Source organism: Leucopleurus acutus (assembly GCF_964270905.1).
Source record: "Leucopleurus acutus genome assembly, chromosome: 9".
NCBI classification, from domain to species: Eukaryota; Metazoa; Chordata; class Mammalia; order Artiodactyla; family Delphinidae; genus Leucopleurus; species Leucopleurus acutus.
In genome coordinates this window covers 19,182,595-19,208,351 of record NC_139144.1, presented here as the reverse complement: position 1 = coordinate 19,208,351, position 25,757 = coordinate 19,182,595, and the positions used below count along the sequence as shown (strand labels likewise).

The window sequence follows — 25,757 nt, the reverse complement described above, 5'->3', positions numbered from 1 at the left end:
CCCGGCTGTCTTGGAGATTCCGATCTGCTGCAGCTGGTGTGCCGACCCTGGCTGGGAACGGCGCGGGGCCCAGAGTAGGTGGGCGTCGAGGGCCCAGCGCACCAGGGAAGCTGAGGTCGTGTGGCCGGCGCTTTCTCCCGTCTCCCGCCGCATTCCTGGGGCTGGCGGCGTTCCCTGGGCGGAAGAACAGGTGAGCGCCGGAACGTGGCGGCAGCGCTCACCTCTAAAGCAAGTATTTAACCTGAGAATGGGACCCCTCGATGGAAGCACTAGAAGAGAACGGAGGTTTCTGGTAGCTTCGTATGCACGCCACAAGCACAGCTGGCGGGCGTTAATAGCTACCCACCTGTATCTATCACAACCCTTGCTTCGCGTTCTTGGGATAAAGGCAGGCGGGAAAAGCTTGGGGAGGAAAGTTGCCAGGGATGAAAGTGGGGAGAATTAGGGAGAGCCGAGAGTCGGTTAAGTAGGAAGACTGAACCAGGAATAGGTAAGTGGGACTCAGTCTCTGCTTACCCTCCCATGAGACAGTGACCTTAGGCTTTTTCTACCGCCTAGTTTCAGTCCTGAGCGACGCCAGACTTTTCCTTGTCACAAATTGATGGATTTTCCATCTCTCAACTAACAGTATTGGAGCTGTAAAATCATCAGGTTAGTTCCCGTTATATCTTCTCCGCTGTTAACATCGGCAGTATTCACCTGTATTTCTCTCACGGTAAATACTAGTAAGATAACAGGTCAACCACACGTGTGCGAGAAGGTTAACCATTTCTAACGTAAAAAAGAAACGTTAACTTTTCCTTCGTGTACAGTAAGTATGTATGCAGGGAACCTATTTTTCCCAGTGCCAGAGCTAAAAGTTTTTCTTGATTCAGCTAACGGATTTTCGAGAATGTGATAGTAGTACTTAGCTGTGCCAAATGCCGGTCGAACATATTAGATGCCCGTAGCAACTCAAGCAAGTATGTCTCACTACACTGCATTATGCTTTCTCTCTGTCACAGAGGTTTTCCCCTAATATACTTTGATTTCAGTCACGGTGTGAATAGGATTGAATGTTCTGAATGGAGGTCTCACAAATTGCCAAGGGCAGTGTGCTGAGATTCACATTAGGTTTCATTATCTATAATACACAAAATTTGACTTCAATAATTTTTGAATATTAATGATGAATAAGTATTATCTTTGAATTATGGATTGTTTTTCCTTCCCTGGCTTTTACATTTAAAATTTTTAGAAAAGTTACATAATATTCATTCATTCAATGAAGAGTTTGAGTCTCTACTATATGTACCAGCATGAGTGTACAAACATTAGACTCAATCCCTGTCTTATCCCAGAGGAGCGAATAGGTAGGTAGAAACCCATTTAAACAAACAGTATTACCAGGTGCCTTGGAGGACATGGATTTGTTTATTCCCAAGCTTGGCTGCCCATTAAAATCACCTGGAGAGCTTTAACAATCACTGATGCTTGCTTGCATCCTACGCCCTGAGATTCACATGTAATTGCTCTGGGGTATGGTTTGGGCATCCTGCTTCCTAAAATCTCACCAGATCATTCTAATGTACAACCAAGATTAAGAACTACTGATTTTTTCATTCAGCAAATATGTATTAAGGGAGGCCTTCTTCGTGCCATGTACTGGGACTACAAGAATGAATTAAGTACCACCTGTTGCACATGGATAAATACCTCTGGAGAGATAGAAATTCAGTTACACAAGGTCAGGGAACAAGTGCACTGGTTACAACAAATTCCCCTTGATACTCTATGGTCTTTTGATCTATTTAGCTGGCTACCATCATACAAACTGGACTTGTCATATTGCTTTTAACTCTGCCTTGCATAATTACTGTTTTTGCATAATTATTTTTAAGCTCTGTACTTGTTGCCTGTTAAACGTTTGTAGAAACAGCTAACTCAATAGGGTGACTCTAGCTCAGTGCTTCAAGATGACCTCCAGTGCTTACAACCTCGATGGAATGTAGACTTTAGATGGGAAATTCCTGAGTGTTCTTCTTCATGCTCCTCCTTGTTACTCAAATGTGGCTTCAGTGGTTTCCAATCGCTATGCACTTTCCCTCTGACGTGGGACATGACAACCAGGAAACGCCCTTCCTGGTACCAAGGGACAAAAACCACTAAATATGGACAACCTGACTCTTGATCAGCAATGCTTTTGAGGAAAGATCTTGATCAAAAGAGGGAAATGTGAAAATAAAGAAAACTTCATTTAAAGTGGAGTCATGAAGCCCTGAAGGGAAAGCTGTCATGTATGCACCACTTGTGGCTGCCTGCATAACCAGCAGGAAGAAGAACAATAAAAATTATTTAACAACAACAACAAAAGAATGAATAAGAGTGAAATTATTCTTGCTAAAGTCACAATGACCTAGTTGCCATTGGACACGTTTTAGTCTTTACTTAACTCTCTCTGATGTTTAAGATGTTTATCCCCTCCCTCCTTCGTAATACTATTCCCTCTCTTTTGAATATCACGTTTCAGATTTATTCCTCCCAGCTCCAGAGTTCATCTCTCTGTCTCCTTTACACTCTTTTTCCCCCCTTTTACTTAAATGTTGGTGCTTCTAAGGATTTCTAGAAGATATGGCATCCATAAGTACTTTGTCCATGTTTTTAGTTTCAACATATTACCTAAAGGTTAAAGACTTATCTCTAGCTTTTTCTTTAGTACCATATCTATATAACCAGTTATGAGGCATCACCACCTGGAAATCCCCTGAGCACCTCAACTTCAGTGTGCCCAAGCGTGGACTCGTTTCCCTCGCAAAGCCTGTTCCTCCTTCTGGTTCTCTGTCTCATTGATTGGAATGGCCATCCGCCCAGTCTCTAAAGCCAGAAGTGTACACATCATCCTAGAATTCTTTCTTAATTACACAACACGTGCTGTCATCAGGTGATTTCCACCTCCTAAATGTCTTGCTAGTTTATTTTTATTTCTAAATAGCTCCTAAATGTGTTCCCTTTCCTCTATCCTCATTCCTGGAGTCCCAGGTCAGATACTCATTACACACGGCTTGGTCTACTACAGTGGCCTCCTTACTGATATTTTACCAACAGCCCTAATCCCTCCATCGAAATCTTTCTGAATCACAAATCTGACCATGTCATTTCTCTGCTAAAATTTTTCAATTACAACTAGTATACAAGGAGAGACAAACAACTTACACAAAAATATATGCCCATGGAAGTATGTCATTTCCACAAGTTAACATGTTGAGTGCATATGTAAAAATCACCCACAGAGGAGGAAAAATGGCTGAGAACCAAGGCCCTACAGTTTAAAATCTAAAATATCTTAACCTGGTGTATAGGCCCTCTCATGCCCTTTCTAGTCTAGTTACAACTCAAGCAATGCTGAACTGTTGTTAATGGTTCACTGAAAACATCAAGCATTTTCATGCTGCTGTGGCTTTTTACATGTTCTCTGTAACTGGACACTTCCCCATCTCCCATGTAGTGTCAGCTCAAGATTTCCTTCATCCTTTTTTTTTTTTTTTTTTTGCAGTACGCGGGCCTCTCACTGTTGTGGCCTCTCCCGTTGCGGAGCACAGGCTCCGGACGCGCAGGCTCAGCGGCCATGGCTCACGGGCCCAGCCACTCCGCAGCATGTGGGATCTTCCCGGACCGGGGCACGAACCTGTGTCCCCTGCATTGGCAGGCAAACTCTCAACCACTGCGCAACCAGGGAAGCCCCCTTCATTCATTATTGACTTCCCTCACTTCTCTAGACAGTTATTTCTACAGTGCTTAAATTGTGTTTGAGTGTATTAGCATTATTGTGTTGTGTAAGTTTGTCTAATACATTTTCAAGGACACAGAAAATGTATTTTCATCTGTGTTCCCAACATGTAGCAGAAACTTGATATTTGTTGAATGAATAAAAATAAGATCAACTGGGATTCCAAGAAGATTGTCAGAGTCATCAGGATGGGGGATTATGAGTACAGAGACTCTTGTGAGCCAGTGAAAATGGGCTCAAGGTTTAATTAAAGGTACCACTTAGTTGACACACCTGCAGGAGATGGAGCGTGAAGGACAAGCCCCAAGTTTCTGACTTGAGTGCGTAGGGATGGATTGTGATGGCATAACCAGGATCTGGAATGCAAGGGAGATGAGACAGGTTTGATTCATGAAAAGGCGACTACCTTTCTTTTGCTTTATACTTTACCTATGTAGGTGGCTTACATCTTTCTAATCATGAACTTTTGTTTAAAAAAATAAGCTATTAACTCTCTAAATATTAAGTTAAACAGTAACAGTGATAAAGTGATGAACAGTGATCAGTAGAACTAGCTTATCTTATTCCACCTGTACATTCTACCTAAGGAAATTGAAATTATTGGTTTATATTTAGGTTATAACAGTACTTTCAGGATTAGCCAAACAAGAAATTGCATGTGGAGCAATTAGACCTTTCTGAAGTTGGCCCATATACATTTTTAAGTTGGTAAGGCCAAAATTGGAATATGGAAAGCAGCCAACACTATGAAATGATAGGATTTTAAGTACAGTATAGCAACTATAAAACACAGGAATCGCCTAATTTAATCACTTCTCCCTCTTTGGGTATAATAGTGATTTACTATGCAATTATGTGATTACAATTGAGATTTTCATGAAACGATGTTCATGAAACATTTAAATGCTTAAAAATAATAATTAAATGTTTGTTTGCCTTCTGATTCAAATAAAAAGAATAGGATTTGAGAATAAGAGTAAACATATTCTTATATATGGGGAGATCAGCTCGTTGTTTTGTGACCACCTAGATGGGTGGGATAGGGAGGATGGGAGAGAGGGGATATGGGGATATATGTATACATATAGCTGATTCACTTTGTTATACAGCAGAAACTAACACACCATTGTAAAGCAATTATACTCCAATAAAGATGTTAGATAAATAAATAAATAAACCAGTACATCTTTTGAAATGCTGACTACTTAAAGTTGTTCTGTTACTGCCATTTACCTTTCCTGGATAAAACAAGGTATTTCAAAGTGCCAGACATACACAGTACTATATATGAAATTATTCAAATCAAATTTGTTGGTTAATCAATGCCAAACAAAGTAAAATCTAAAAAAGTAACATGGAAAATCGTAATATGTATTCTAGGAAGATATCTTGTGGTTTTCCACATCCTGATCATTTATAAATTTGAGCAGAAAATGTTACAGTAGTGGGTTAAGTATAAAATTCAAAACTGTTAGTGTTTGACTTGAACAAGGGTAATTTGTACAGAATATAAATGTCATAATTGCACAGTGTGCTGAAAACTATCTGTGATTTATAAATAGAGGCAGAATTCAGTAGTATCCTATTCGATACTGTGAAAAGAAGCTAAGAAGATTCCTAACCCACAAAACCTGATGAAAAATACGTGTTCTTGGCAATTGAAATTGTAAGAATGATGGGATTCATCAAGTGAAAGTGAGTGCCTTTTCTCTACGCAAACTGGTTATCTTTTTCAGATTTGAAACAAATCTGTATTCATGAAGAGTGACTGCATGCAAACCACAACATGTCAAGAAAGAAAAAATGATCCAATAGAAATGCTTCATTCTGGGCAGCTGGTAAAAGTCTGCGCCCCAATGGTGCGATATTCAAAGTAAGTATTGTTAAATGGTTAATAAGCTTAGGTGTGATTTCCTTTTTATGCTCTGACTTCTTAAAAGTAAGACCACCCCACCACATGGGATCTTCAAACGCCTAGCTTTGGGACCAGGGTCCGGGCTTGAGTCCTCATGCTGCCAACTGCCTGGTATGTGTATGATCTAAGGGGTCAGACAGTATTTGTCTCTTTGAGACTGGCTTATTTCACTGAGCATTATATCCTCAAGGTTCACCCATGTTGTACCATGTATCAGAATTTCCTTTTTTTTTTATTCTTTTTGCGGTACGCGGGCCCCTCACCGTTGTGACCCCTCCCGCCGCGGAGCACAGGCTCCAGACGCGCAGGCTCAGCGGCCACAGCCCACGGGGCCCAGCCGCTCCGCGGCATGCGGGACCTTCCCGGACCGGGGCACGAACCCACGTCCCCCGCATCGGCAGGCGGACTCTCAACCACTGCGCCACCAGGGAAGACCCAGAATTTCCTTCCTTTTTAAGGCTGAATAATATTCCATTGTATGTATATACTACATTTTGTTTATCCATTCATCCCAGCTTGAGTTGCTTCCGTCTTTTGACTCTTGGGAATAATGCTTCTGTGAACATGGATATATAAATATCTTTTTGAAACCTTGCTTTCATTCTTTGTGGTATATGCCCAGAGGTGGAATTGCTAGATCATATGACAAATCTATTTTTAATTTTTGAGGAATTGCCCTGCTATTTTCCATAGCAGCTACACCATTTTATATTCCTACCAGCAGTACACAAGAGTTTAGTCTCTCAGCATTCTCATCAACACTTGTTGTCTTCCAGGGTTTTTTTGTTGTTGTTTTAATAGCCATCCTAATGGATGTGACTTACTGTGGTTTTTATTTGTATTTTTCTAGTGATGTTGAGCATCTTTTCATGTGCTCATTGGCTATTTGTATATCTTCTTTGGCACAATGTCTCTTCTAGCCCTTTGCCCATTTTTGAATCAGATTGTTTGGTTTTTTGTTGTTACTGTTGTGTTTACTCTGGAGTTTTGAGAATTCTCTATACTAGATACTACTCTTGTCAGATATGTGGCTTGCATATATGTTCTCCCAGCATGTTGCTTGTCTTTTCATCCTCTTAACAGGGTCTTTGGCAGACCAGAAATTTTTATTTAATGATGAAGTCCATTTTATCAGTTTTTCCTTTTGCAAATTGTGCTTTTGTTGTCAAGTATAAGAAATTTTTATGTAGCTCTAGATATTAAAGATTTTGTCCTATGTTTTTTCTAAAAGTCTTTTAGTTTATGGTTTACATTTAAGTTCATAATTTTTAATTAATTTCTGTCTAAGTGTGAGACTTAGGCTGAGGTTTGTTTGTTTGTTTGTTTGTTTTTGCCTGTGGATGTCTAATTACTCCAGTACTATTTGTTGAAAAGGCTGTCTTTCCACTATTGAATTACTTTTGCATCTTCGTCAAAACTCAGTTGAGCATGTTTGTATGGTTCTTTTTCTGCATTCTCTGTTCTAATCCCTTGATCTATGTGTCTGTCCCTCTACCAATACCACAGTCTTGATTACTGTAGCTATATAATGTCCTCAAATTAAGTAAACTTAATAAATCCCACTTTTCTTTTTCAAAATTGTTTTAGCTATTCTAGTTCCTTTGCCTTTCCAAATAACTTTTTAGGATGATCTTTTCTATACCTACAAAAAAATCCTACTGGATTTTCCATAAGAATTGTATGAAAATGCATATCAATTTGGGGAGAACTGAATTCCCTACTGCGTTGAGTCTCCTCATGAACACGGTATGTCTCTCCATTTATTTAGATCTTCTTTGATTTCTTTCATCAGTGTCGTATAGTTTTCAACGTACATTTTCTGTACATATTTTGTAAGGCTTACACTCCAGTTATTGTACTTTTAATTTCAGCGTCCATGTGTTCATTGCTGGTGTATAGAAGTAAAATTGCTTTTTGCGTGGTGACCTTACATTATGTGAACTTGCTCTGTTTACTTACTGGTTCTAGGACGTCCCTCTTACAAATTCCTTAGGATTATCTAAGTAGACAATCGTGTCATCTGCAAATAGAGATAGTTTTACTTCCTCCTTTCCATCAGATGCCTTTTGTTTCTTTTTCATGCCTTATTGCACTGACTAGAAGTTGCAGCACTGTACTGAATAAGAGTGATGAGAGCAGACATCTTTCCCTTGTTCTTGATCTGGGGGGAAAGTATTCTTTCACCTATAATTGGGTTGGCCAAAAAGTTCATTTGGGTTTTTCCATAAGATCTTACGGAAAATATATATAAAGATCCTAATATAATATTAAGTGTAGAATTTTTTGTGGATGTTCTTTATCAGGTTGAGAAAGTTCCCTCTATTCCTGTTTTCCTGAGAGGCTTTTTTTTTAAATCATGAATGCTGTTTTGTCCAGTGCTTTTTCTGCATCAATTGATACAATCATGTGGGGTTTTTTTCTTTAGCCTGTTAATGTGATGGATTACAGTGATTGATTCTGAATATTGAAACTTCTGTTTTAACTAGCTTTTTCTGACACCACCACAGCAGGGGAAGGACGAGAAAGCACCACCTCATTACTCTCAGGTGGAGGTAGAAGCCTAGGTTTTCCACTTGGTCTCCTTTGACACCCCGGGGGCACGAGGCTCCTCATTACTGCTGAGCAGGGGTGAGAGTTCCAGCTCCCCATGCAGGGGGTTGCCTGGTAACTGCTGGGCAATGATGAAAGTCCTGGCTCTTCACTAAGCATTCTCTAACACTACTCCCGGAGAAAGGGAGAAGGGCACCTCACTGCTGCAGGGTTGGTGTGGAATTCCAGGCTCCCCAGATGGTCTCCGCTGATACCCTCCTTGTTACTGGCAGGCAGGGATTAAAGTCCCAGCTCCCTACCTGGCCTTCTCTAACACCACCCTGGAGGGGTGTTGGAGAACTTTGTGACAGCTTTGGAACGGTACAAGTGTAAGCTCCCCACTCGACTTTCGCTTGTGGAGGTGAGGGCCACAGTTTTTTCGCTGATGTTGGGCTGGAGTAGAGCCATTATTATTTTAAAGCTTGCTAGGCTGCCCCTTTCTTGGTGCTTTGGCTAGAGAGCAGGCTTTTGCTGGGGCTGTTTTTGTCTGCACCCATTGCTATTTCCAGGTTGCCAGCTTCTTCAGCTTCAAATCTGGGATATTTGAGGCAACGAGAAAACCCAGGGAACTCACCATTGTCGTTCCTTAGGTCCTGCCCGAGGTCACTAGCCTGCCTGCTCTCTTCTCGCTGCCTTTCAGAGTTTCCATACGTTTGTTTTGTATATGATATCCAGAGCTCTTAGTTATACTAAGCAGGAGAGATAGGGAAGAGTACATCTACTGCACTTTCCCATAGGCAGAACTTTTCTCTAATAAATATTAAATATTTAATAATTAACTAAACTAAACTCTGATTATGGTGCTTTCTAAATGCCTAATTAAAGTTTTATATGCTCTCAGGTTGGCTTTTAGAACACTGGTAAGAAAATACAGTTGCGATCTGTGCTATACGCCAATGATAGTTGCTGCTGATTTTATCAGATCTATAAAAGCCAGAGACAGTGAATTTACCACAAACCAAGGTATGTGAAAGCTAGAGTTTGCTGCCTTTGTAAAACTTTAAAAACAAAACAACAAAACTCAACACTCTTGTCTAATCAGAGACAACACAATTCGGAGATTTTATTTTTAAATCTTTCAGTTTCTTATGGTTTTTATAAATTTTAAAAAATATGTTTTTATTCAGTACCTTGTAAACTATGGATAATATATCAAAGTTTTAGTCAGCCCCATTCTCTCACCTAGACTATTGGGTTAGATTCCTATCTCACTGCCTCCAGTCTTATCCCATTTCAAACTACCCTCCAGACAGCCCCAAATGACCTCTCTAAAATGTAAATTTGATCACTTCTTCCTGCTCACAATCTTCCTTAGACTTCTCATCACCTAAAAGAGTGGTTCTCAAAGTGTGATTTCCCAGACCAGTTAACATCAGCATTATCTGAAAACTTGTTAGAAATGGAAGTTCCAGACTCCACCGCAGGCTTACTGAATCCGAAACTCTGGGTATGTGTCGGGCAATCTGTGTTTTAAAAAGCCCTCCAGGTGATTCTGAGTTTGTTAATGATTGAGAGCCACTGACCTAAGGAGTAAAATTCCAGCACGTGTGGACAATATAGAACGTTCTTCATGATCTGGCCTCTGAATACGTGTTCTGCAGCTTTATCTTCCATTAGTTTCTCTCCATGGCCCACCAACTTTATTCTTCAAAATACTAAGTTATTGGAGCTTCCCTGGTGGCGCAGTGGTTGAGAGTCTGCCTGCTGATGCAGGGGACACGGGTACGTGCCCCGGTCAGGGAAGATCCCACATGCTGTGGAGCGGCTGGGCCTGTGAGCCATGGCTGCTGAGCCTGCGCATCTGGAGCCTGTGCTCCACAACAGGAGAGGCCACAACAGTGAGAGGCCCACATACCGCAAAAAAAAAAAATATATATATATATATATATATACACTAAGTTATTTTAAGTCCTTGAACATGCCCTAATCTCTCACACTTCTCTACCTGGAATGTCCTTCTTAGTCAGGCCTATCCCCACATCCCTATCCCCCTGGGAAAGGACAGTTCATGCTTCTTAATGCTCTAAAACTGTGACCAAGGAACTTGCCTAATCACCCTCCATTCATGTCCTGTCTCGCAAGCCCCGGCTTTTTGTTGTACTTAATCCTACTGTACTGTAGTTTCCTCCCCACATGCCTGTCTCTCCCACTAGACTGTGGGCTTCTTAAGGGTTGGAATTCTTTCTTGTTGGTTTGTATCCTCAGCTTCTAGCACAGCATTGAAAATATATTTGACCAATAAATGGTTGTTAGATTGAAATTTTATAACTCTCTTGAGTTACAAAGGAGAAAGCACCCTACCTACGTCCTCAGGAAAAAGCAAATTCTCCTATCCCTTAGATAATCCTGTAAATCAGTGGATTGCCATAGAAATTCTGAGTCAGTAGAACTAGAGCGATACCCAGAAATCTGCATTTTGGTAAACACCCAGTGAATCTGATACAGGTAGTCCTCAAAAAAAACTTTAGAAAAATTAAAATACAGCTATTCAGAATTTATAACACCCAAAGATGAGAAAAATGTGTCCTTTAAAACCTAGGAAAGCTCTGATACATTTGGCTATGTTAAAATTTAGACTTTTATATATAAAAAAAGAGCACAGATATTCTCAAAGACAAATGAAAAACTGGGGAAAATATTTATAATATTTTTGATGTTTATGATAGCAGAGCTAATTTCTTTGTTTTATTTTTTTTAATTTAAATAATATGAAAAAAGGAGCAACTAAAAGAAAAATTGTACATAGAGAACTACGCAAAGAATATGGAGAGAGAGGCTACAAATAAAAAAATATGCTGTTGGGTATACAGTGTAGGATAAGTTGTAAGGAAATCAGAACTGTCATCCACACTGGTATATATCTATATTGGTAAACTCTTGAAAGAAGATTTTATAATGTCTTTCAAAATGTTAGATGCCCGCCCAGCAGTTATACATACTCCTAGGAATTTACTTCATGAATATACTCACAAAAGCATGTATATGGAGTATCTTCATTGCAGCATTGTTTGCAAGAGCCGCAAATGAAAAATAATCTATGGTCCACCCATCACAGTGGAATACGCCACTAAAAAGAGGAAAATAGGTCTGAATACAGGTCCCAGATACATCCAGGGGAAAACACAATATGGATAGCAATGTACATAGAATGTTCACATTTGCTTAAATTTTATAGGTATTCATAAAATTGTTCTAGAATGCAGTAAGCTAATTCCCACCTTTGGGAAAGGGGTCTGTTTGGCAAGAGTGTTGTACTTTTCATTTTATCAAATTTTTTCCTATTTGAATTTGTACCAAATCTAAATTGCATGTAATTTAAAATATTTTAAATTATTTTAATGCTATCTTGTTTGAACAGATGCTTCTTAGGCTAAAAATTGTTACTTTATCCTGTACAGACATTAGAATTTGGTATCTCGTGTGCATGTGTGTGTGTTTCTGTGAATTTTAATGTTGAGCTATTTGTTTTATCAGGTGATTGCCCATTGATTGTTCAGTTTGCTGCTAATGATGCAAGAATTTTGTCTGATGCTGCTCGTATAGTCTGTCCTTATGCGAATGGAATAGACATTAACTGTGGTTGTCCTCAGAGGTAAAGCTCAAAGAAGTTGGAAGAATTTTCAAAAAGATTAGGAAAAACTATGTGAACATGGTAAACTATCATTCTGGTATTCCAAAAATTAAAAAGTAAGGAAAATAGAGATAAAGAACTTGAGCTCTAAATAAGAAGCAAGAAAAAATAAGGACATATTATTTAGAAACATACATGCAAAGATATTTTCTGATGGCTACAACAATATATAGACCCTTGACAAGTTTTTGTCTCACCTCACCACTAGAATTATTTTTATGTGTGGATCTGCCTTGAACCTCATCCATAAGTAATTATGTGAGACTGATGTTTATGGCAATCCCTAAAATGTATTTTTACTGCTCTGTCAGACATACTTGCTCTAAACACTATGATTCTGTGATTTGGGAGATCACTTGTTTTCTCTTACTTAATTTCAATTATAAGAAAACCTTCTTATAATTACCTTTTCTTCCTATACCATAGTTATTTGGTTGAGTCTGAGTAACTGGGTGTTGATAGGATGTACTTATTTTGACGATAACATCCCTACCTTCCTGGCACTATACTAGATTATCTGTCAATAATTCAAAATGTGTCCAAAGAATAAAATCAAGGTTTTATGTATAGCATAATCCAAATCAGATTAGATATATTTGAATACTCATTAGGAGAGTTCAGTAAGCTGTTTAGTGGTATTGGAATGCTGTAAGCCAAAAATATCTTTCCTCTTAAGATTAATAAAACCTCTTGTTATGTACAATGAACATCAAATTTGGAATTAAAAAAATCTGAAGTAATTGCAGTTACAAATACTTAAATCTGTTTTGGTTGAATGAACTTTAATTTTCTCACTTGCCAGTGAAAACCATTTCCCCTAAGTATTTCTTGATCTGGGAACATGTTTTCCTAATCTCAATACACTTAGAAGTGTTGGATCTATGAATTTTAAAAATCTGGTTCCATTCCAGGTTGCTAGGTAGAGAAATAATAAATGCACTTACTGTGCTTTTAGAATTGTATCTTCTCTTCCAACTGATAACAATTTATTTGTTGTTGTATTTACTTTATGAAGGTGGGCATTGGCAGAAGGTTATGGAGCTTGCCTAATAAACAATCCAGAGCTTGTTCGAGACATGGTGAAACAAGTAAGAAATCAAGTGGAAAATCCCAGATTTTCAGTATCTATTAAAATAAGGTAAAGATAATATTTTAATCTACTGACAAGATAGTCTATTACTCAGGAAATAAAAGAATATTCCTTTTGTCTGAAGGTGTGGAGATGTCTACTCTTAGTAAGTAGGCATCTAGTATATGAAAATGTTAAAACAAAACATTTAGTAAATGAATAGATACCATAATTTTTATTTATAATCCAAAACAATTTCTTCTTCACATTTTTAAAGAAAAATTAAAATATCCCTTTATTATTAAAAACTCTCTCCCAAGAGAAACAACTTTTCCATGTACTATTTAATTAACTAATGCTAAGAGACATTCCTGATACCAAGAGTAGAAAATAGGAATGATATTTGCACTAAAATTTCACAGTGAAAAGAAAATAAACTAAAAATTAGTCTTTTGGTGACAGGTTAAAAACAAATCTCAAGATAAATTATTATAATTCTCCCACTTGCGGATTGGAGCATGCACAGCAAATATTAAGATAGCACCTTTCAGTGCATCTGTGACAGTACTTTGATGAATCTTTCAGTTATCAAAGCCAAAAGAGAGGAGCACTGGGTAAAAGTTATTTGTCATCCTATTGTTATCGATAATGAAATAGCTAAATTCAGGGTCTTGAATGGGAACTGATTCCTGAACAAAACCTCACTGATAGGGGCACGTGGTGATAATGTGATATAGCATAGCTAAACTAAATAATGTAACAGATGAAATATTTTTCTATTTAGTTTATTGATGTTAGCATTAAGATTTGTGTGCTGTGAAAAGATAGATATGATTTTGAAATTATAGGATCCATGATGACCTTACAAGAACTGTAGATCTTTGTCGAAAGGCTGAAGCGACAGGGGTTTCCTGGATTACAGTCCATGGAAGAACTGTTGAAGAAAGGCATCAGCCAGTTCACTATGAGGCCATTAAAATAATTAAGGAAAATATGTCTATACCTGTAATTGCTAATGGAGACATCAGAAGCTTAAAAGAAGCAGAAAATGTGTGGCATATTACTGGGACAGATGGTAAGAAATAATTACTTTAGGTTTTTTGTTTTTTAATTAGCAGAAAAATTAAGAAGTGGGGGTGGGAGAATAATGTTAATTATTTTCCTGTTTTACCATATTTTCCTGTTTTACCAATTTAAGCCAAGCAATTTACTAAAATGATGTTAATCCATCTACTTAGAAACAACAGATTATTTTAATTGGAGTAAATTAGTTCAGTTAATTCTCTGCCACCATCTCATCCAGTTAGTGACCACTAGAGCCTATAGAATTCGTGAATCCAAGAGTGGTCATAGGAGCCAAAGAAACCCCAGACTGCTATGCAGTTTCATTATCCCCTTCAACTTTGGCATACCAAGCCCTGTGATACCTATTGCTGGATGAGAGAATGCAGATAAACTTCAAGCAAACCCAATTTATGACAATCCAGATTTACTCTTAAGAAAATCCGGAAAACTAATTTTTTAATGTAGAAGTCTTTAAAATATAAGAAAAAAAGTCTTGTGAGTTCATTTACACTTAATTGGTTTATAAAAAATACCAGAATGAATCCTTTAATAAGAATTAGTCTAATACAAGGGCATTTTGAAACCTTGTAATAATACTTTATTTTTGAATATTCTCAGTTTGTTTCATTGAGTTTGACCCCATAACCATGAGTTCTTAATGTGTGGACAAACGTGATGTGCTTTAATTTATAGGTGTGATGGTTGCAAGAGGACTCTTAGCCAACCCGGCCATATTTGCTGGATATGAGGAAACCCCACTGAAATGCATCTGGGACTGGGTTGACATTGCTCTTGAACTTGGAACTCCTTATATGTGTTTCCATCAACATTTAATGTACATGATGGAAAAGATAACTTCGAGGCAGGAAAAAAGAATATTTAATGCTTTGTCAAGCACATCAGCAGTCTTAGATTACCTTACAGACCATTATGGGATTGACTGGACTCCCTAAATTATTTTCTATCTTTAGTGAAACCACCCAGGGTCACATCTGGTTTTCACTTTGAATCAGTGGCTCTCAAACATTAGTATAAAAACAATGCCCTGACAGAATTTTTAAAACTCATTCTTAGACCATATCCTCAGAGATTCTGATTCAGTAAGTCTCTAGGGTGGACCCAAAATTTAGTTTTAAAGAAGACCCCAGGTGGTTCAAACATTGACAAACATTGCTCTGAATCCTATTATGGATTTAAAACTGTAAGAATTTTTTTCTTAAAGGAATCATGTTTTTAACATTTTTAAATAAATAAAACTTTTTATTTTGATACTAAAAGTATGACTCATGGTATCTGTAAGTTAACATTAGGTATGTTTTAAATGAAAATAAGAGAAAAGTGTGAACGAATTCCAACATCTGTATAAAATGAAAAGGAACAAGAAATTCTGTATAGAATTGCATTCAGGGCTTAAATTAAAAGTTCAAATTGGAAAATCAAACTGCTACTTCCTAATTCGTGAATTACACACCTCAAGGTATTTCTTTAAATTGTATGTAATAGAAGTTAATTAGATGTGATGTTTTCTATAATTTAAAACTAAGATTCCATGAAATTCTTTAAATGATATTAAATTTGTTACATTTCGAGCCTTCTAAATCTTTAGAAGATTGAGAGCTTGGTAAATATACCTGTACGTAAAATGATGTTAATTTCTGTCCCCCACATCTTAAATATAAAAAAATTTGGTAGCTAATCTGGAGATGATTACACAGTCAGCCCTCGGTGCTAGACCACTTTGTATATGGGACTTGAGCATCCACAAATTTTGGTACCCACAAGAGTCCTAGAACCAATGCCCCACAGATTCCAAGGGACAGCTGTGTATTTGAAATATTATTTCCTGGAGAACAGTAACCAGGTTTTATTTTTAATTTAAAAACCTAATTTTCATACCCTGTTAATAGTAATGTTATTTTTATGCTTCCCAGCAGTTGATGATAATTTTAACTTTAAAGTTCCATGGTTTAGGGAATTCCCTAGCAGTCCAGTGCTTAGGACTCCTTGCTTTCACTGCCAAGGGCGCAGGTTCAATTCCTGGTGGGGGAACTAGGACCCCTGGAAGCTGCGTGGCACAGCCAAAAAAACTAAAAAAAATTTTTAAAATAAAGTTCCATGGTTTGGGGATGTCACTAACAGAATTTTGTTGGTGGTTAATGTGCCACTGCAAGAATTATCTCAGGGACTTCCCTGGTGGCACAGTGGTTAAGAATCTGCCCGCCAATGCAGGGGACATGGGTTCGAGCCCTGGTCCAGGAAGATCCCACATGCCGCGGAGCAACTAAGCCCACGTACCACAACTACTGAGCCTGTGCTCTAGAGCCCGCAGCTACTGAGCCCACACGCCGCAACTACTGAAGCCCGCTGGCCTAGAGCCCGTGCTCTGCAACAAGAGAAGCCACTGCAACGAGAAGCAAGTGCACCACACGAAGAGTAGCCCCCGCTCGCTGCAACTAGAGAAGGCCCGCAAGACCCAACACAGCCCCCCCCAAAAAAAAAATTATCTCAGGTTAAGATAAAACAGTTCTGTAATTAAGATATTGGTCTATATTACCAACATAAAAACTGTTATAAGGAGACAATTATCTAAAACTGCTTAATTCAACAGCTTGGGAATATTAAATAAATCCTTTTTAACATAAGCACTATGTTGCCATATATTTTTTTAAGGCACATTCTGTGCTTTCATTTTTCAATTAACGGATCTTTAAAGATAACTGGCTTTTTCATTAAATATGAGTATATATTAGCAAATAGGGAGCTATAGCCAAAACTTAGTGATTTTTACGTTTGTAAGTTAACTCTGTTACACCAGTGTTCTGAGGACAGCAGCATTATTAAAGTAAGGTGCACAGCTGTTCAAGGAACCAGTGTAGAAAGGCAAGGAGTTCTAAACGCCTTTGATTTTTTTTTTAAGTTGCTTATGGTTAATTTATGTTGTCTTTTTTTCTTTTCTGTGTAATCAAGTATACTTGTGGTAAGAGAAAGCACTGATTTAAACGTGTTTTTATATTCAGTAACCACCTCTTGTTTTCACCATTTGTTTAATCTTCCCAAAATAATCATCTCCAGGAGAATACTTTTATGTGCATTCCTGATACATTGTTAATATTGGTGGGAAAATCTTTAAAATTTTGTGTGTTTTCACGCAATTTGAAAACCTGGAAAAAAGTAATTGAAAGAATATACCCATACCCACGTTGTTCTCCTTTCCAGTCAGTCCCCAAACATCACCCGAAAGTGTACTGCCTCTTCCCAGCGCATGGACGAGAGTAGAAAACGTCACACGAAGTGTATGTTGGACGCTACCTATCCTCCTACATTCTCCGAACAAAATGCGGCACAACCAACTTGTTCTGGACAACGATACTGTGTCTACGGTAAAATACAAACCAGGAAAGGAGTGTTTTAACCACGTTCACTGAGTGTGCAGCACCCTATCTAACCCTCCCGCCCTGGCGCCACTCCTCGCCGCTGACTCCAGCAAGCCCTTTCAGAACGTCGGTTAACGTCGGTTAAGCTCACCCCTCCCACGCAAGCCACACTTCATTAGAAATGTTAAGTCCGCTCCCCAGAAGAAGTTGCACTTGGGAACCCAAGCAGCGGATCTGACCCTCTAATCCACCACCAATTAGAAAACAATTATTGCTAATCATCTTGTTCGCACGCCTGCCACGTCGCCTGGGACCGGCCCCCGAGACCGGAATTGGCAGATGGAGCCTGCGGGGCTGCGGGTGGGGGCGGGGCGCGCTCCCCTCCGCCCGCCGCGGCGTGTGACGTCCCACGCGTCGGCGGCCGCGGAGCAGCGCGGGGAGCCAGACGGCCTCAGGTGGGGTAAGGCCGGGCGGGACGTCTGGGGGCCTCGGGCCCCGAGGCGGCGTGGAGCGCGGGGTCGCACCGCACTCGCCGCGGTGGGACCGCGGGGTGGGGTCTGCCCCGCGGCGCGTTCGCTGGGCGGGAGGTCCCCCGGGCGCGGACGTTAGCTGAGGCTGGCGTTAGGCTACTGACGCCGCGAAGCTGGACGGAAAGCACTTAGGCGGTGCCGCTCAGGCCTCCTGGCCAGTTCTGCAAGGCTCGCTGGGGAGGTGCAGACGCCGGCCTCCGGGCCCACCCTCGACCCGCTCCCTCCCCTCCCCCAACTCCCCGCCCCGGGTCTCTGCCGGGCGCCTCCAGTTGAGGGGAAAGTCTGATTCCATAAACCTTCTGGCCGGAAACCTCGCGCGCTGGGGGCCTTTCCTTAAACTGAATTTTCTTGGAAAGGCGGTAGGGTGAAATAAATGTTTCTCTATTTAGGTGTGAAGAAAAAAAATGACACTTCAATGGGCGGCAGTTGCAACTTTTCTTTATGCTGAAATAGGACTCATTTTAATCTTCTGTCTACCTTTTATTCCTCCTCAGAGGTAGGAAACCTCCCAAGCGTTACAATAATAAATATATGATGAGCTCTTTAGACGGTTTAGTGTGTTAACGGAAAAAGTTTTCTTAAGATTAAAAAGGTTTCAGTGCTGTTTATATAAAAGGCACTGTTCAGAAATAAACTCAAAAACCAATTAGGTAGTATATGATGACCATATTAAAATATCACGTTACATAAAACGTTTTATTATATGTACAAATAACTTTTCCACCTCTCTTCTATAGGAAGGGCCTCGTCTTTTCTGTTCTTTTGATTGCAGATGTAATAAAGCAATGGTCATACTTTTGTCACCTGTCTTGTCGTTAGCTTTTACCTTCGTTTTATTGCCCTGAATTACAGCAGTGAACTTAAATAAAAGTAAATGCATAAGTGCTGTTTACAGCACAGCATGATGCAGAAATGTTTCAGTGAGGCAGTGGAATGACCATTTGGAAACTTAAGCCAATAAATGATTCTTAGTTTTGGCCTTACATAATTCATTAGTGTTCGTTTAATGGCAATTTTACCACTTTATCCTCACACAGAATTAATATATATTAAACGTACTAAATATGAAAAGTATCAGAACCATACATTAGCATTAGTTCCTTAGTAAAGCACCTTCGAAGGTCTTTCAGTACTATTTCGATCAAAGCCTTGGCTCACTTTACCCCTGTAATAACCCACTTATTAGGAGTTCAGTTTTACCTCAGGACTGGATAGTGTGAATGATAAAATACACCTGTATAAAAATGTTGCAAGACATTTGTTCACATAAAAGAAAATAAATGAGACCTAGAGATAACCCACTGAAATTTAGTAAGATTCCTCTACTGGAAGAGACTTAAGAAAGTTTTTATCTTGACTCAGGTTCCGGTAGTCTTCTGTTTTTGTCTATCAGCTGTAGCATCACTATTTTCTTTCTTACAAAAAGAAAAATTGAATTGTTATGTAGGAAGCGGCCTTTGAGATGATTTTATTCAACCCATTCATTCTATGGGAAAGTGGCCTGCCTGAGGTCATCTAGCTGATCTGTGGCAAATTCTGGACTAGAATCTGCCTTTCAGTCTAGTGCTTTTTCTGTTCCATCACCCTATCTCTTATCCTGTTGATTTTGTTTCAAATCTTTACTAATACCCTGTTAAGCTTTTTGGTAATACTTGCAACAGTAGAATCCTATATTCAAGAGAAAGATGTTATTTATAAACATCTGAATTATAGATAAGGCTTAAGAATTTGCAAAAAAATTTTCTTTGTCCGTTGATCTCTTCTCCATCAAAATCGTGCCTAAATTATGGATTTTTTCCTGCCAAATATAATTTTTTCCTATCCTGATCAAGTATCTGTTAGATTTGTGTATATGTACATACATTATATAAATATATCCTCATGGACAAATATACTTAAGAAAAATATGTTATATATGCACACAGGTAATTTACAATATGTCCTTAACGTGTGTATCCACATCATTTTTTACCTTTCATATGTGTAATCACCATAGTCTTCAAGGAAAAGTCTTCAGTCTTCATTTAATTTGGCTGTCCACTTTTTTCTCACATACCCACTGGTTAAAGACACATCTCAGAGATCAGACTGCCTGGGTTTATATCCCAACTCTGCAAGTTACTGTGTGCCCTTGGGCAATTTATTTACCATCTCTGGCCAGTTTCCTCATCTGTAAAATGGAGGTAATACTAGTATCCACCTCATATGGTGGTTGTGGAGATTAAATGAGCTAAAACATGTACAAGTGCTTAGAAGGGAAGTATGGTAAGGACTCTATATAGTAGCTATTATTAGCTTTGCCTTGAATGGAGCCTTATTATAAACTGCTCATTGTTCCGTGTAGGGGGTCTCTTTTGTGTTCCCTTTTATACTGTCAATTTACTTGAAATGTGAATTTACATTTGGACCTAGATCAAGGTATTGCCACTTATGTTCTCTTTCTTAAAATACAAATCTTTGTAATGTAAAATTTGAATAGCATCCTTGGATGGAAGCATAGAGGCAAAAGAAACTGCATTGGTATCAATCTCTGTCTCCCCCAAACTTAAGGTTATTAGAGTTGTTTTCAAAACATAATAAAGTAAGACCTTTTTTTTTAAGTTGTAAGAATTTGAAATTTACTTAAGTGCTTATTACCGTTGTATGTCTCCTCTGGGCTCAGTTAATGTGTTACTCATTTAAAATGCCCTTGTGCAAAGTTTGTTACCCTTTCAGTTGTGTGATGGATTACTTTGTCACTCTTTGCCATTTATAATCCATGCTTTCTTACCTCTGTGTCTTTGCTTATACTGTTCATTCCATCTAGACTATTTCATTTTTTTTTTTAATTTCACTTTCTCAAATACTGATCTGGGTGGTAATTACATAGGTATATACACACATAAAAGTCCATCAAGCTATACATATATTAAATATATATACACATATATAAATTTATATATATATTTGTTTGTTTGTTTTTTGGCCACGCTGCGCTGCTTGTGGGATCTTAGTTCCCCAACCAGGGATTGAACCCAGGCCCTCAGCAGTGAAAGCTCTGAGTCCGAACCACTGAACCGCCAGGGAATTCCCTTTCATGCTACATATTTAAGATTTTTGCCCTTTACTGTGTATGTGTAATACCTCAATGATTTTTTAAATTTCCTTATGGTAAAAGTAGAGAAACATTTTTACTTGGAGTAGATGTTGAAAGCGCATGTATTTTTTTTCATTATTAAAATAGTGCAGAGTCAGACCTCTTACTCCTGAAATGTTGTTAATTGTTAGAACAATAGATCTTTGTTATTTCTGAGTTACTGTCCTGATTATATATATTATGATATAAAGTGATAACTTCTATCAGCAATTTAATATTTTACTATAAGAATTCCTTTTTAAGGTTTTGATCATGTACATTTGCTTTAAAAGTTATTTTTACTTTAGAATATTTAAGCCACCAGACAGAAGATAATCAAATGTCAGATTATTATTAAATTTGAAAGAGGTTGTTCTTTATTTCATGAGACATTCTTATTGGTAAGAATTGGTAATTCTCTGGTATGACATAAAAAATTAAATTTCTGTAATTCTTTTCACTCGCTGCACAATTACCAAAATGTTAATTCAGTATTTGGAAAGTATCTCAAAATGTCCCTTTGATTTTTTACACCTGATGTAATTATATTGCTTTACAGATGGCAGAAGATTTTTTCATTTAGCGTCTGGGGTAAAATTGCAACTTTCTGGAACAAGGCTTTCCTTACTATTATAGTCCTATTGATTGTTCTGTTTCTTGGTAAGTATTAGATTCCTCCTTTGACTAAGCTTAACTCTAGTTTTTATATTATTATTAATGTATTCATTGATTTTTAATTAATTAAGTTGGTGTTGCCATTAGTATACAGTTGACTTTATATTACATAGTATATTGATAGTGTATGGAGTAGATAATTGATATATTGATAAATAGTTGATAGATATTACTGTTATATACACACAAGCATAAATTGCAGCAGAGTGCAGTGCTTCTTAATCTCTTTTCTTTTGTTTTAAGATTTCAATGCAGTGATGCATAGCCTAGTTTTCAGAGTTACCAGTTATACAGTCATTTGTTATTTTGGTGTCCTAGGCACCCAGGGGCTTAGCTCTTAGGGAGGCAAATAGAGGAGTAGAATCACTAGGACCTCAAAAAGAGTTTTAGATGCAGACTGTGAATTTTGATTGGATCCTGGTTGAAAAACAACAACAGCACAGATATTTAGGGACTACTGCAAAAATTTGAACATGGACTGGTTGTTAGATAATCCTAGGGAATTTCTGTTAACTTTAGTTGTGATAACAATGTTATTATTATAAAGCAGAAGTCAGCAACCTACAGCCCGCAGACCAAATGCCTATTTTTGTAAATAAAGTTTTATTAGAATATAACCATGCCCATTTGTTTATGTCTATGCATGAACAACTGCAGAGTGGAGTAGTTGAAACAGAAACGGTGTGGCCTAAAACATTCACTGTTTGCCTTTAGAGAAAAAGTTTCTCTAAAAAGTTTCATACCTGTGACATAGGAGTATGTCCTTATGCTTAGGAGTTGCATGCTGAAATATTTAGAAGTGTCATGATAGTTACAACTTACTTTCAAATGGTTAAAAACAAGTAAAGCAAATGTGGCAAAATGTTAATTGTTGAATCTAGATAGTGGAATATGGATGTTTATTGTACTAGTTTTTCAGCATGTTTGAAATTTTCATGATAACAAGTACCTTAGAAATTAGAAATCAGAAGTAGACTTTTTTTTGTTTGAAGTGGAAAAGAATAGCTTTATTGCTTTGCCAGGCAAAGAGGACCACAGTGCGCTAATGCCCTCAAAACTGTGCGTCCTGACCTGGATTGGGTAGTGAGGAGTTTTATAGTAATGGTTCAAAGAGGGCATGATCAGCTCGTGGACATTCTTCTGACTGGTTGGTGGTGAGGTAATCGAGTGTCAGCATCATCAACGTTCTGGTTCCAGCCGGTCTGGGGTCTACGTGCTTGTGGGCAGCATGCAATTAGCTTCTTCCACTTGGTTGGGGTTTCAGTATCTCAAAAACGTGCAGATTTTTCCATCATTTCCCCTTTTGATTGTAGGTCTTTCAGTAGGAATCACTGATGAGCAAAATATCTGTCTCTTGATGCCAGGGTGATTCAGCTTCTTGCCGTGGGTGCAGATCATGTCCCTTGGTGGTAGAACTCCTTTATATTTGCCCAGATGCTGGTGGAGGTATTGTGACGTCCAGACAAGACTTTTCTCTAAAAGTAGACCTTTAAGGTTCTTATCAAACTGGAAATTCCATGAATCGAAATAGTTACCATGTTTTTTAGAAGGAGTAGCTGAGCTCAGAGAGATTAAGTAACTTGTCTGAGATCGCCCAGCTACTTCTTGGCACTTCAGTTTTTGATACCCATTGCAGAGTGTATTTTCCCTCAGAATTCCCTCCGAGTTGTGTTGTGGGTTAGGTAGGTTTTACAGGGGCCATAACCACCACGTATGCCACTGTCTTATGAGAAAATGTTTTCTCACATTCCATATTACCAACCTCTGGGGTGGAATCCTCTTTATAAACCAGGATTAACTGGTGTGAGAAGGTATGAGTAGGTAATTGTATCAGGGTATGAATGGGTTTATGCCTCATTTCAAAATGTATTTGTCTCATGGTAAGTTATTAATGTTACTGATTGAATCTCCAGCCATAGAAGAAATAACACCAAGCGAGTAAAAAGCAATAAGAAAACAGGTACCAACTTTGCCACCAGCTAACTAAATGACCTTTGGAATGGCATTTCACCTCTCTGAGTTTGGTTTATCCATTTGCAAAATAAAGGGAGAGAGGGAATAATCCCTGCAGCTCTTGCTATCTCTAGAAGTGTCTTGTGACCTTCCAACTCTAAAATTATCACAAGAATTTCTACTGAAAACTGCCACATATCCATATAAGGAAGGGGAACTTTAGCCAAGCTTCTTTTGGTTACATATATCAGAAATGAACTTCAGCTCACTTGAGCAAGAAAGGGGAACTTAAAGTAAAATACGGGGTTGTTCCACAGCAGCCCAGGGAAGGAAGGAAGCCAAACTCCTAGGAACTGAAGTGTCCTTTTCGTGTCCCTGCATTTCTCACTGGGTCTACTTCACATCTCTACAGACGCTGATACTCTGTTCCCACGTCAGAAAATAGGTACCATACAGCTGCCAAGTTTTGTCAATCTAGCGATATGCAAGGGTTAATTAGCCATTTCTTTTTTTTTTTTTTTTTTTTTTTTTTTTTTTTTTTGTCCGTGCTGCACAGCAAGGCATGTGGGATCTTAGTTCCAGGGATGGAACCCATGCCCCCTGCATTGGAAGTGCAGAGTCTTAACCACTGGACCGCCAGGGAAATCCCTAACTAGCCATTTCTGAATCCCAATTCCAATTCTAAGGGAAAAAATCTGATCAGCTAGCACCAGGTATCCAATCCTCATCTGAGAAGCTATGGCCAGGGGCAGGGTCACAGAGCAGAATCATGACTGCTGGCTGGAGCCTACATCTGTGGGCAGAGGGAGTAATTAATTCCCAGAGAATAGGAACATCATGGATGGTTAATGCAGGAGCTTTAACCATGGATGGTAAAGACAGGCAGATAGGGCCTTATCCGTGAAGCCTCAGTGTTTCCATCTCAGAACAGGGGGATAACACGTACTTCACTGAAGTGTCGGAAGGATAAAATGCAGTTACATATGTAAAGTACATAGTCCGGTGTTCTCGTCCACTAGAACAACACTGGTGTAAGTAATGTAAACCCAGTAGGTTTGAATTACTCAAGCTTAATTCATCTTTTATTTTGGAATTTTTTTTCTTGTTGGTCTAATAAGGTAGTTATTACAAGGTGTTAACATTCCTAGAGCCAATACTAACTGAAAACTGTGTGTGCATCTGTGTGTGTTTTAGCACGTTGGAATAGGCAGAAAGGAAGTAGGAAACCCAGGAGAATATGTTTAGTGTCAGCACAAATGCATCTTGGGAATTTGAAAGCGTCCACAAGTGATCCAAAAAAGACTATCTCTGTGTGCCTTATAGAAAATTGACTTTGTCACACCCTCCCTTTATTGTTGCCCCCATCGCACTTTTCATACATGTTGTCTTCGTTATTATGCAAGCAATTCATTCTACAAATGGGTTTTTATGACTATTTACATTTATTCTTTGATAGTGCTTAATCTTTAGCGTTTCTGCATAATGGATCCAGGAGTATTGTTCCTGTTTAATTGCCAATGAGTAATGATCTTCACAGTATTATGAATTATTTTTATGAGTTATGTTTGCTTTATTTTTGTTTTGTAGTGATTGGCATGCTCTTACTATATTGAGGCAATCTGAGAAATAACTAAGCCATGAAAAAGAATGAAATCTTGCCAGTTGTGTCAACATGAATGGACCTTGGGGCATTATGCTAAGTGAAATAACTCAGACAGAGAAAGACAAATACTGTATGAACTCACTCATATGTGGAATCTTTAAAAAAATAAAATCAAGCTCATAGATGCAGAGAACAGATTGGTGGTTGCCAGGGGTGGGTGGTGGGCAAAATGGGTAAAGGGAGTCAAAAGATAGAAGCTTCCAGTTATAAAATAAATAAGTCATGGAGACGTAATGTACAGCATGGTGACTATAGTTAGTAATACTATATTGCATATTTGAAAATTGCTAAGAGAAAAGAAAAAAAAATTCTGTAACTATGTATGATGATGGATGTTAACTAGACTTGTGGTATTTTACAATATATACAAACATCGAATCTTTTTTTTTAATTAGCAAATTAGGAATAGAAG

The 25,757-nt window shown here is 38.4% G+C and overlaps 2 protein-coding genes across 2 annotated transcripts in view; both read left to right on the top strand.

The window, feature by feature from the left end:
• The first annotated feature begins 100 nt into the window (after positions 1 to 100).
• DUS4L (dihydrouridine synthase 4 like) lies at positions 101 to 15,438 on the top strand. Its single transcript, XM_082846087.1, has 7 exons — positions 101 to 190; positions 5,503 to 5,639; positions 9,112 to 9,233; positions 11,745 to 11,862; positions 12,917 to 13,039; positions 13,819 to 14,045; positions 14,729 to 15,438. Exons 2-7 carry the CDS (start codon positions 5,524 to 5,526, stop codon positions 14,986 to 14,988), a joined length of 966 nt encoding a protein of 321 aa, XP_082702213.1. The 5' UTR covers positions 101 to 190; positions 5,503 to 5,523; the 3' UTR covers positions 14,989 to 15,438.
• A 2,875-nt stretch (positions 15,439 to 18,313) lies between these two features.
• Positions 18,314 to 25,757, top strand: part of LOC309966139 (B-cell receptor-associated protein 29) — a 39,955-nt gene continuing 32,511 nt past the window's right edge. Inside the window, exons 1-2 of the mRNA XM_082846088.1 lie at positions 18,314 to 18,435; positions 21,614 to 21,714. Of these exons, the coding sequence (XP_082702214.1) occupies positions 18,344 to 18,435; positions 21,614 to 21,714 (193 nt within the window). The 5' untranslated portion in view covers positions 18,314 to 18,343. The remainder of the gene's footprint in view (positions 18,436 to 21,613; positions 21,715 to 25,757) is intronic.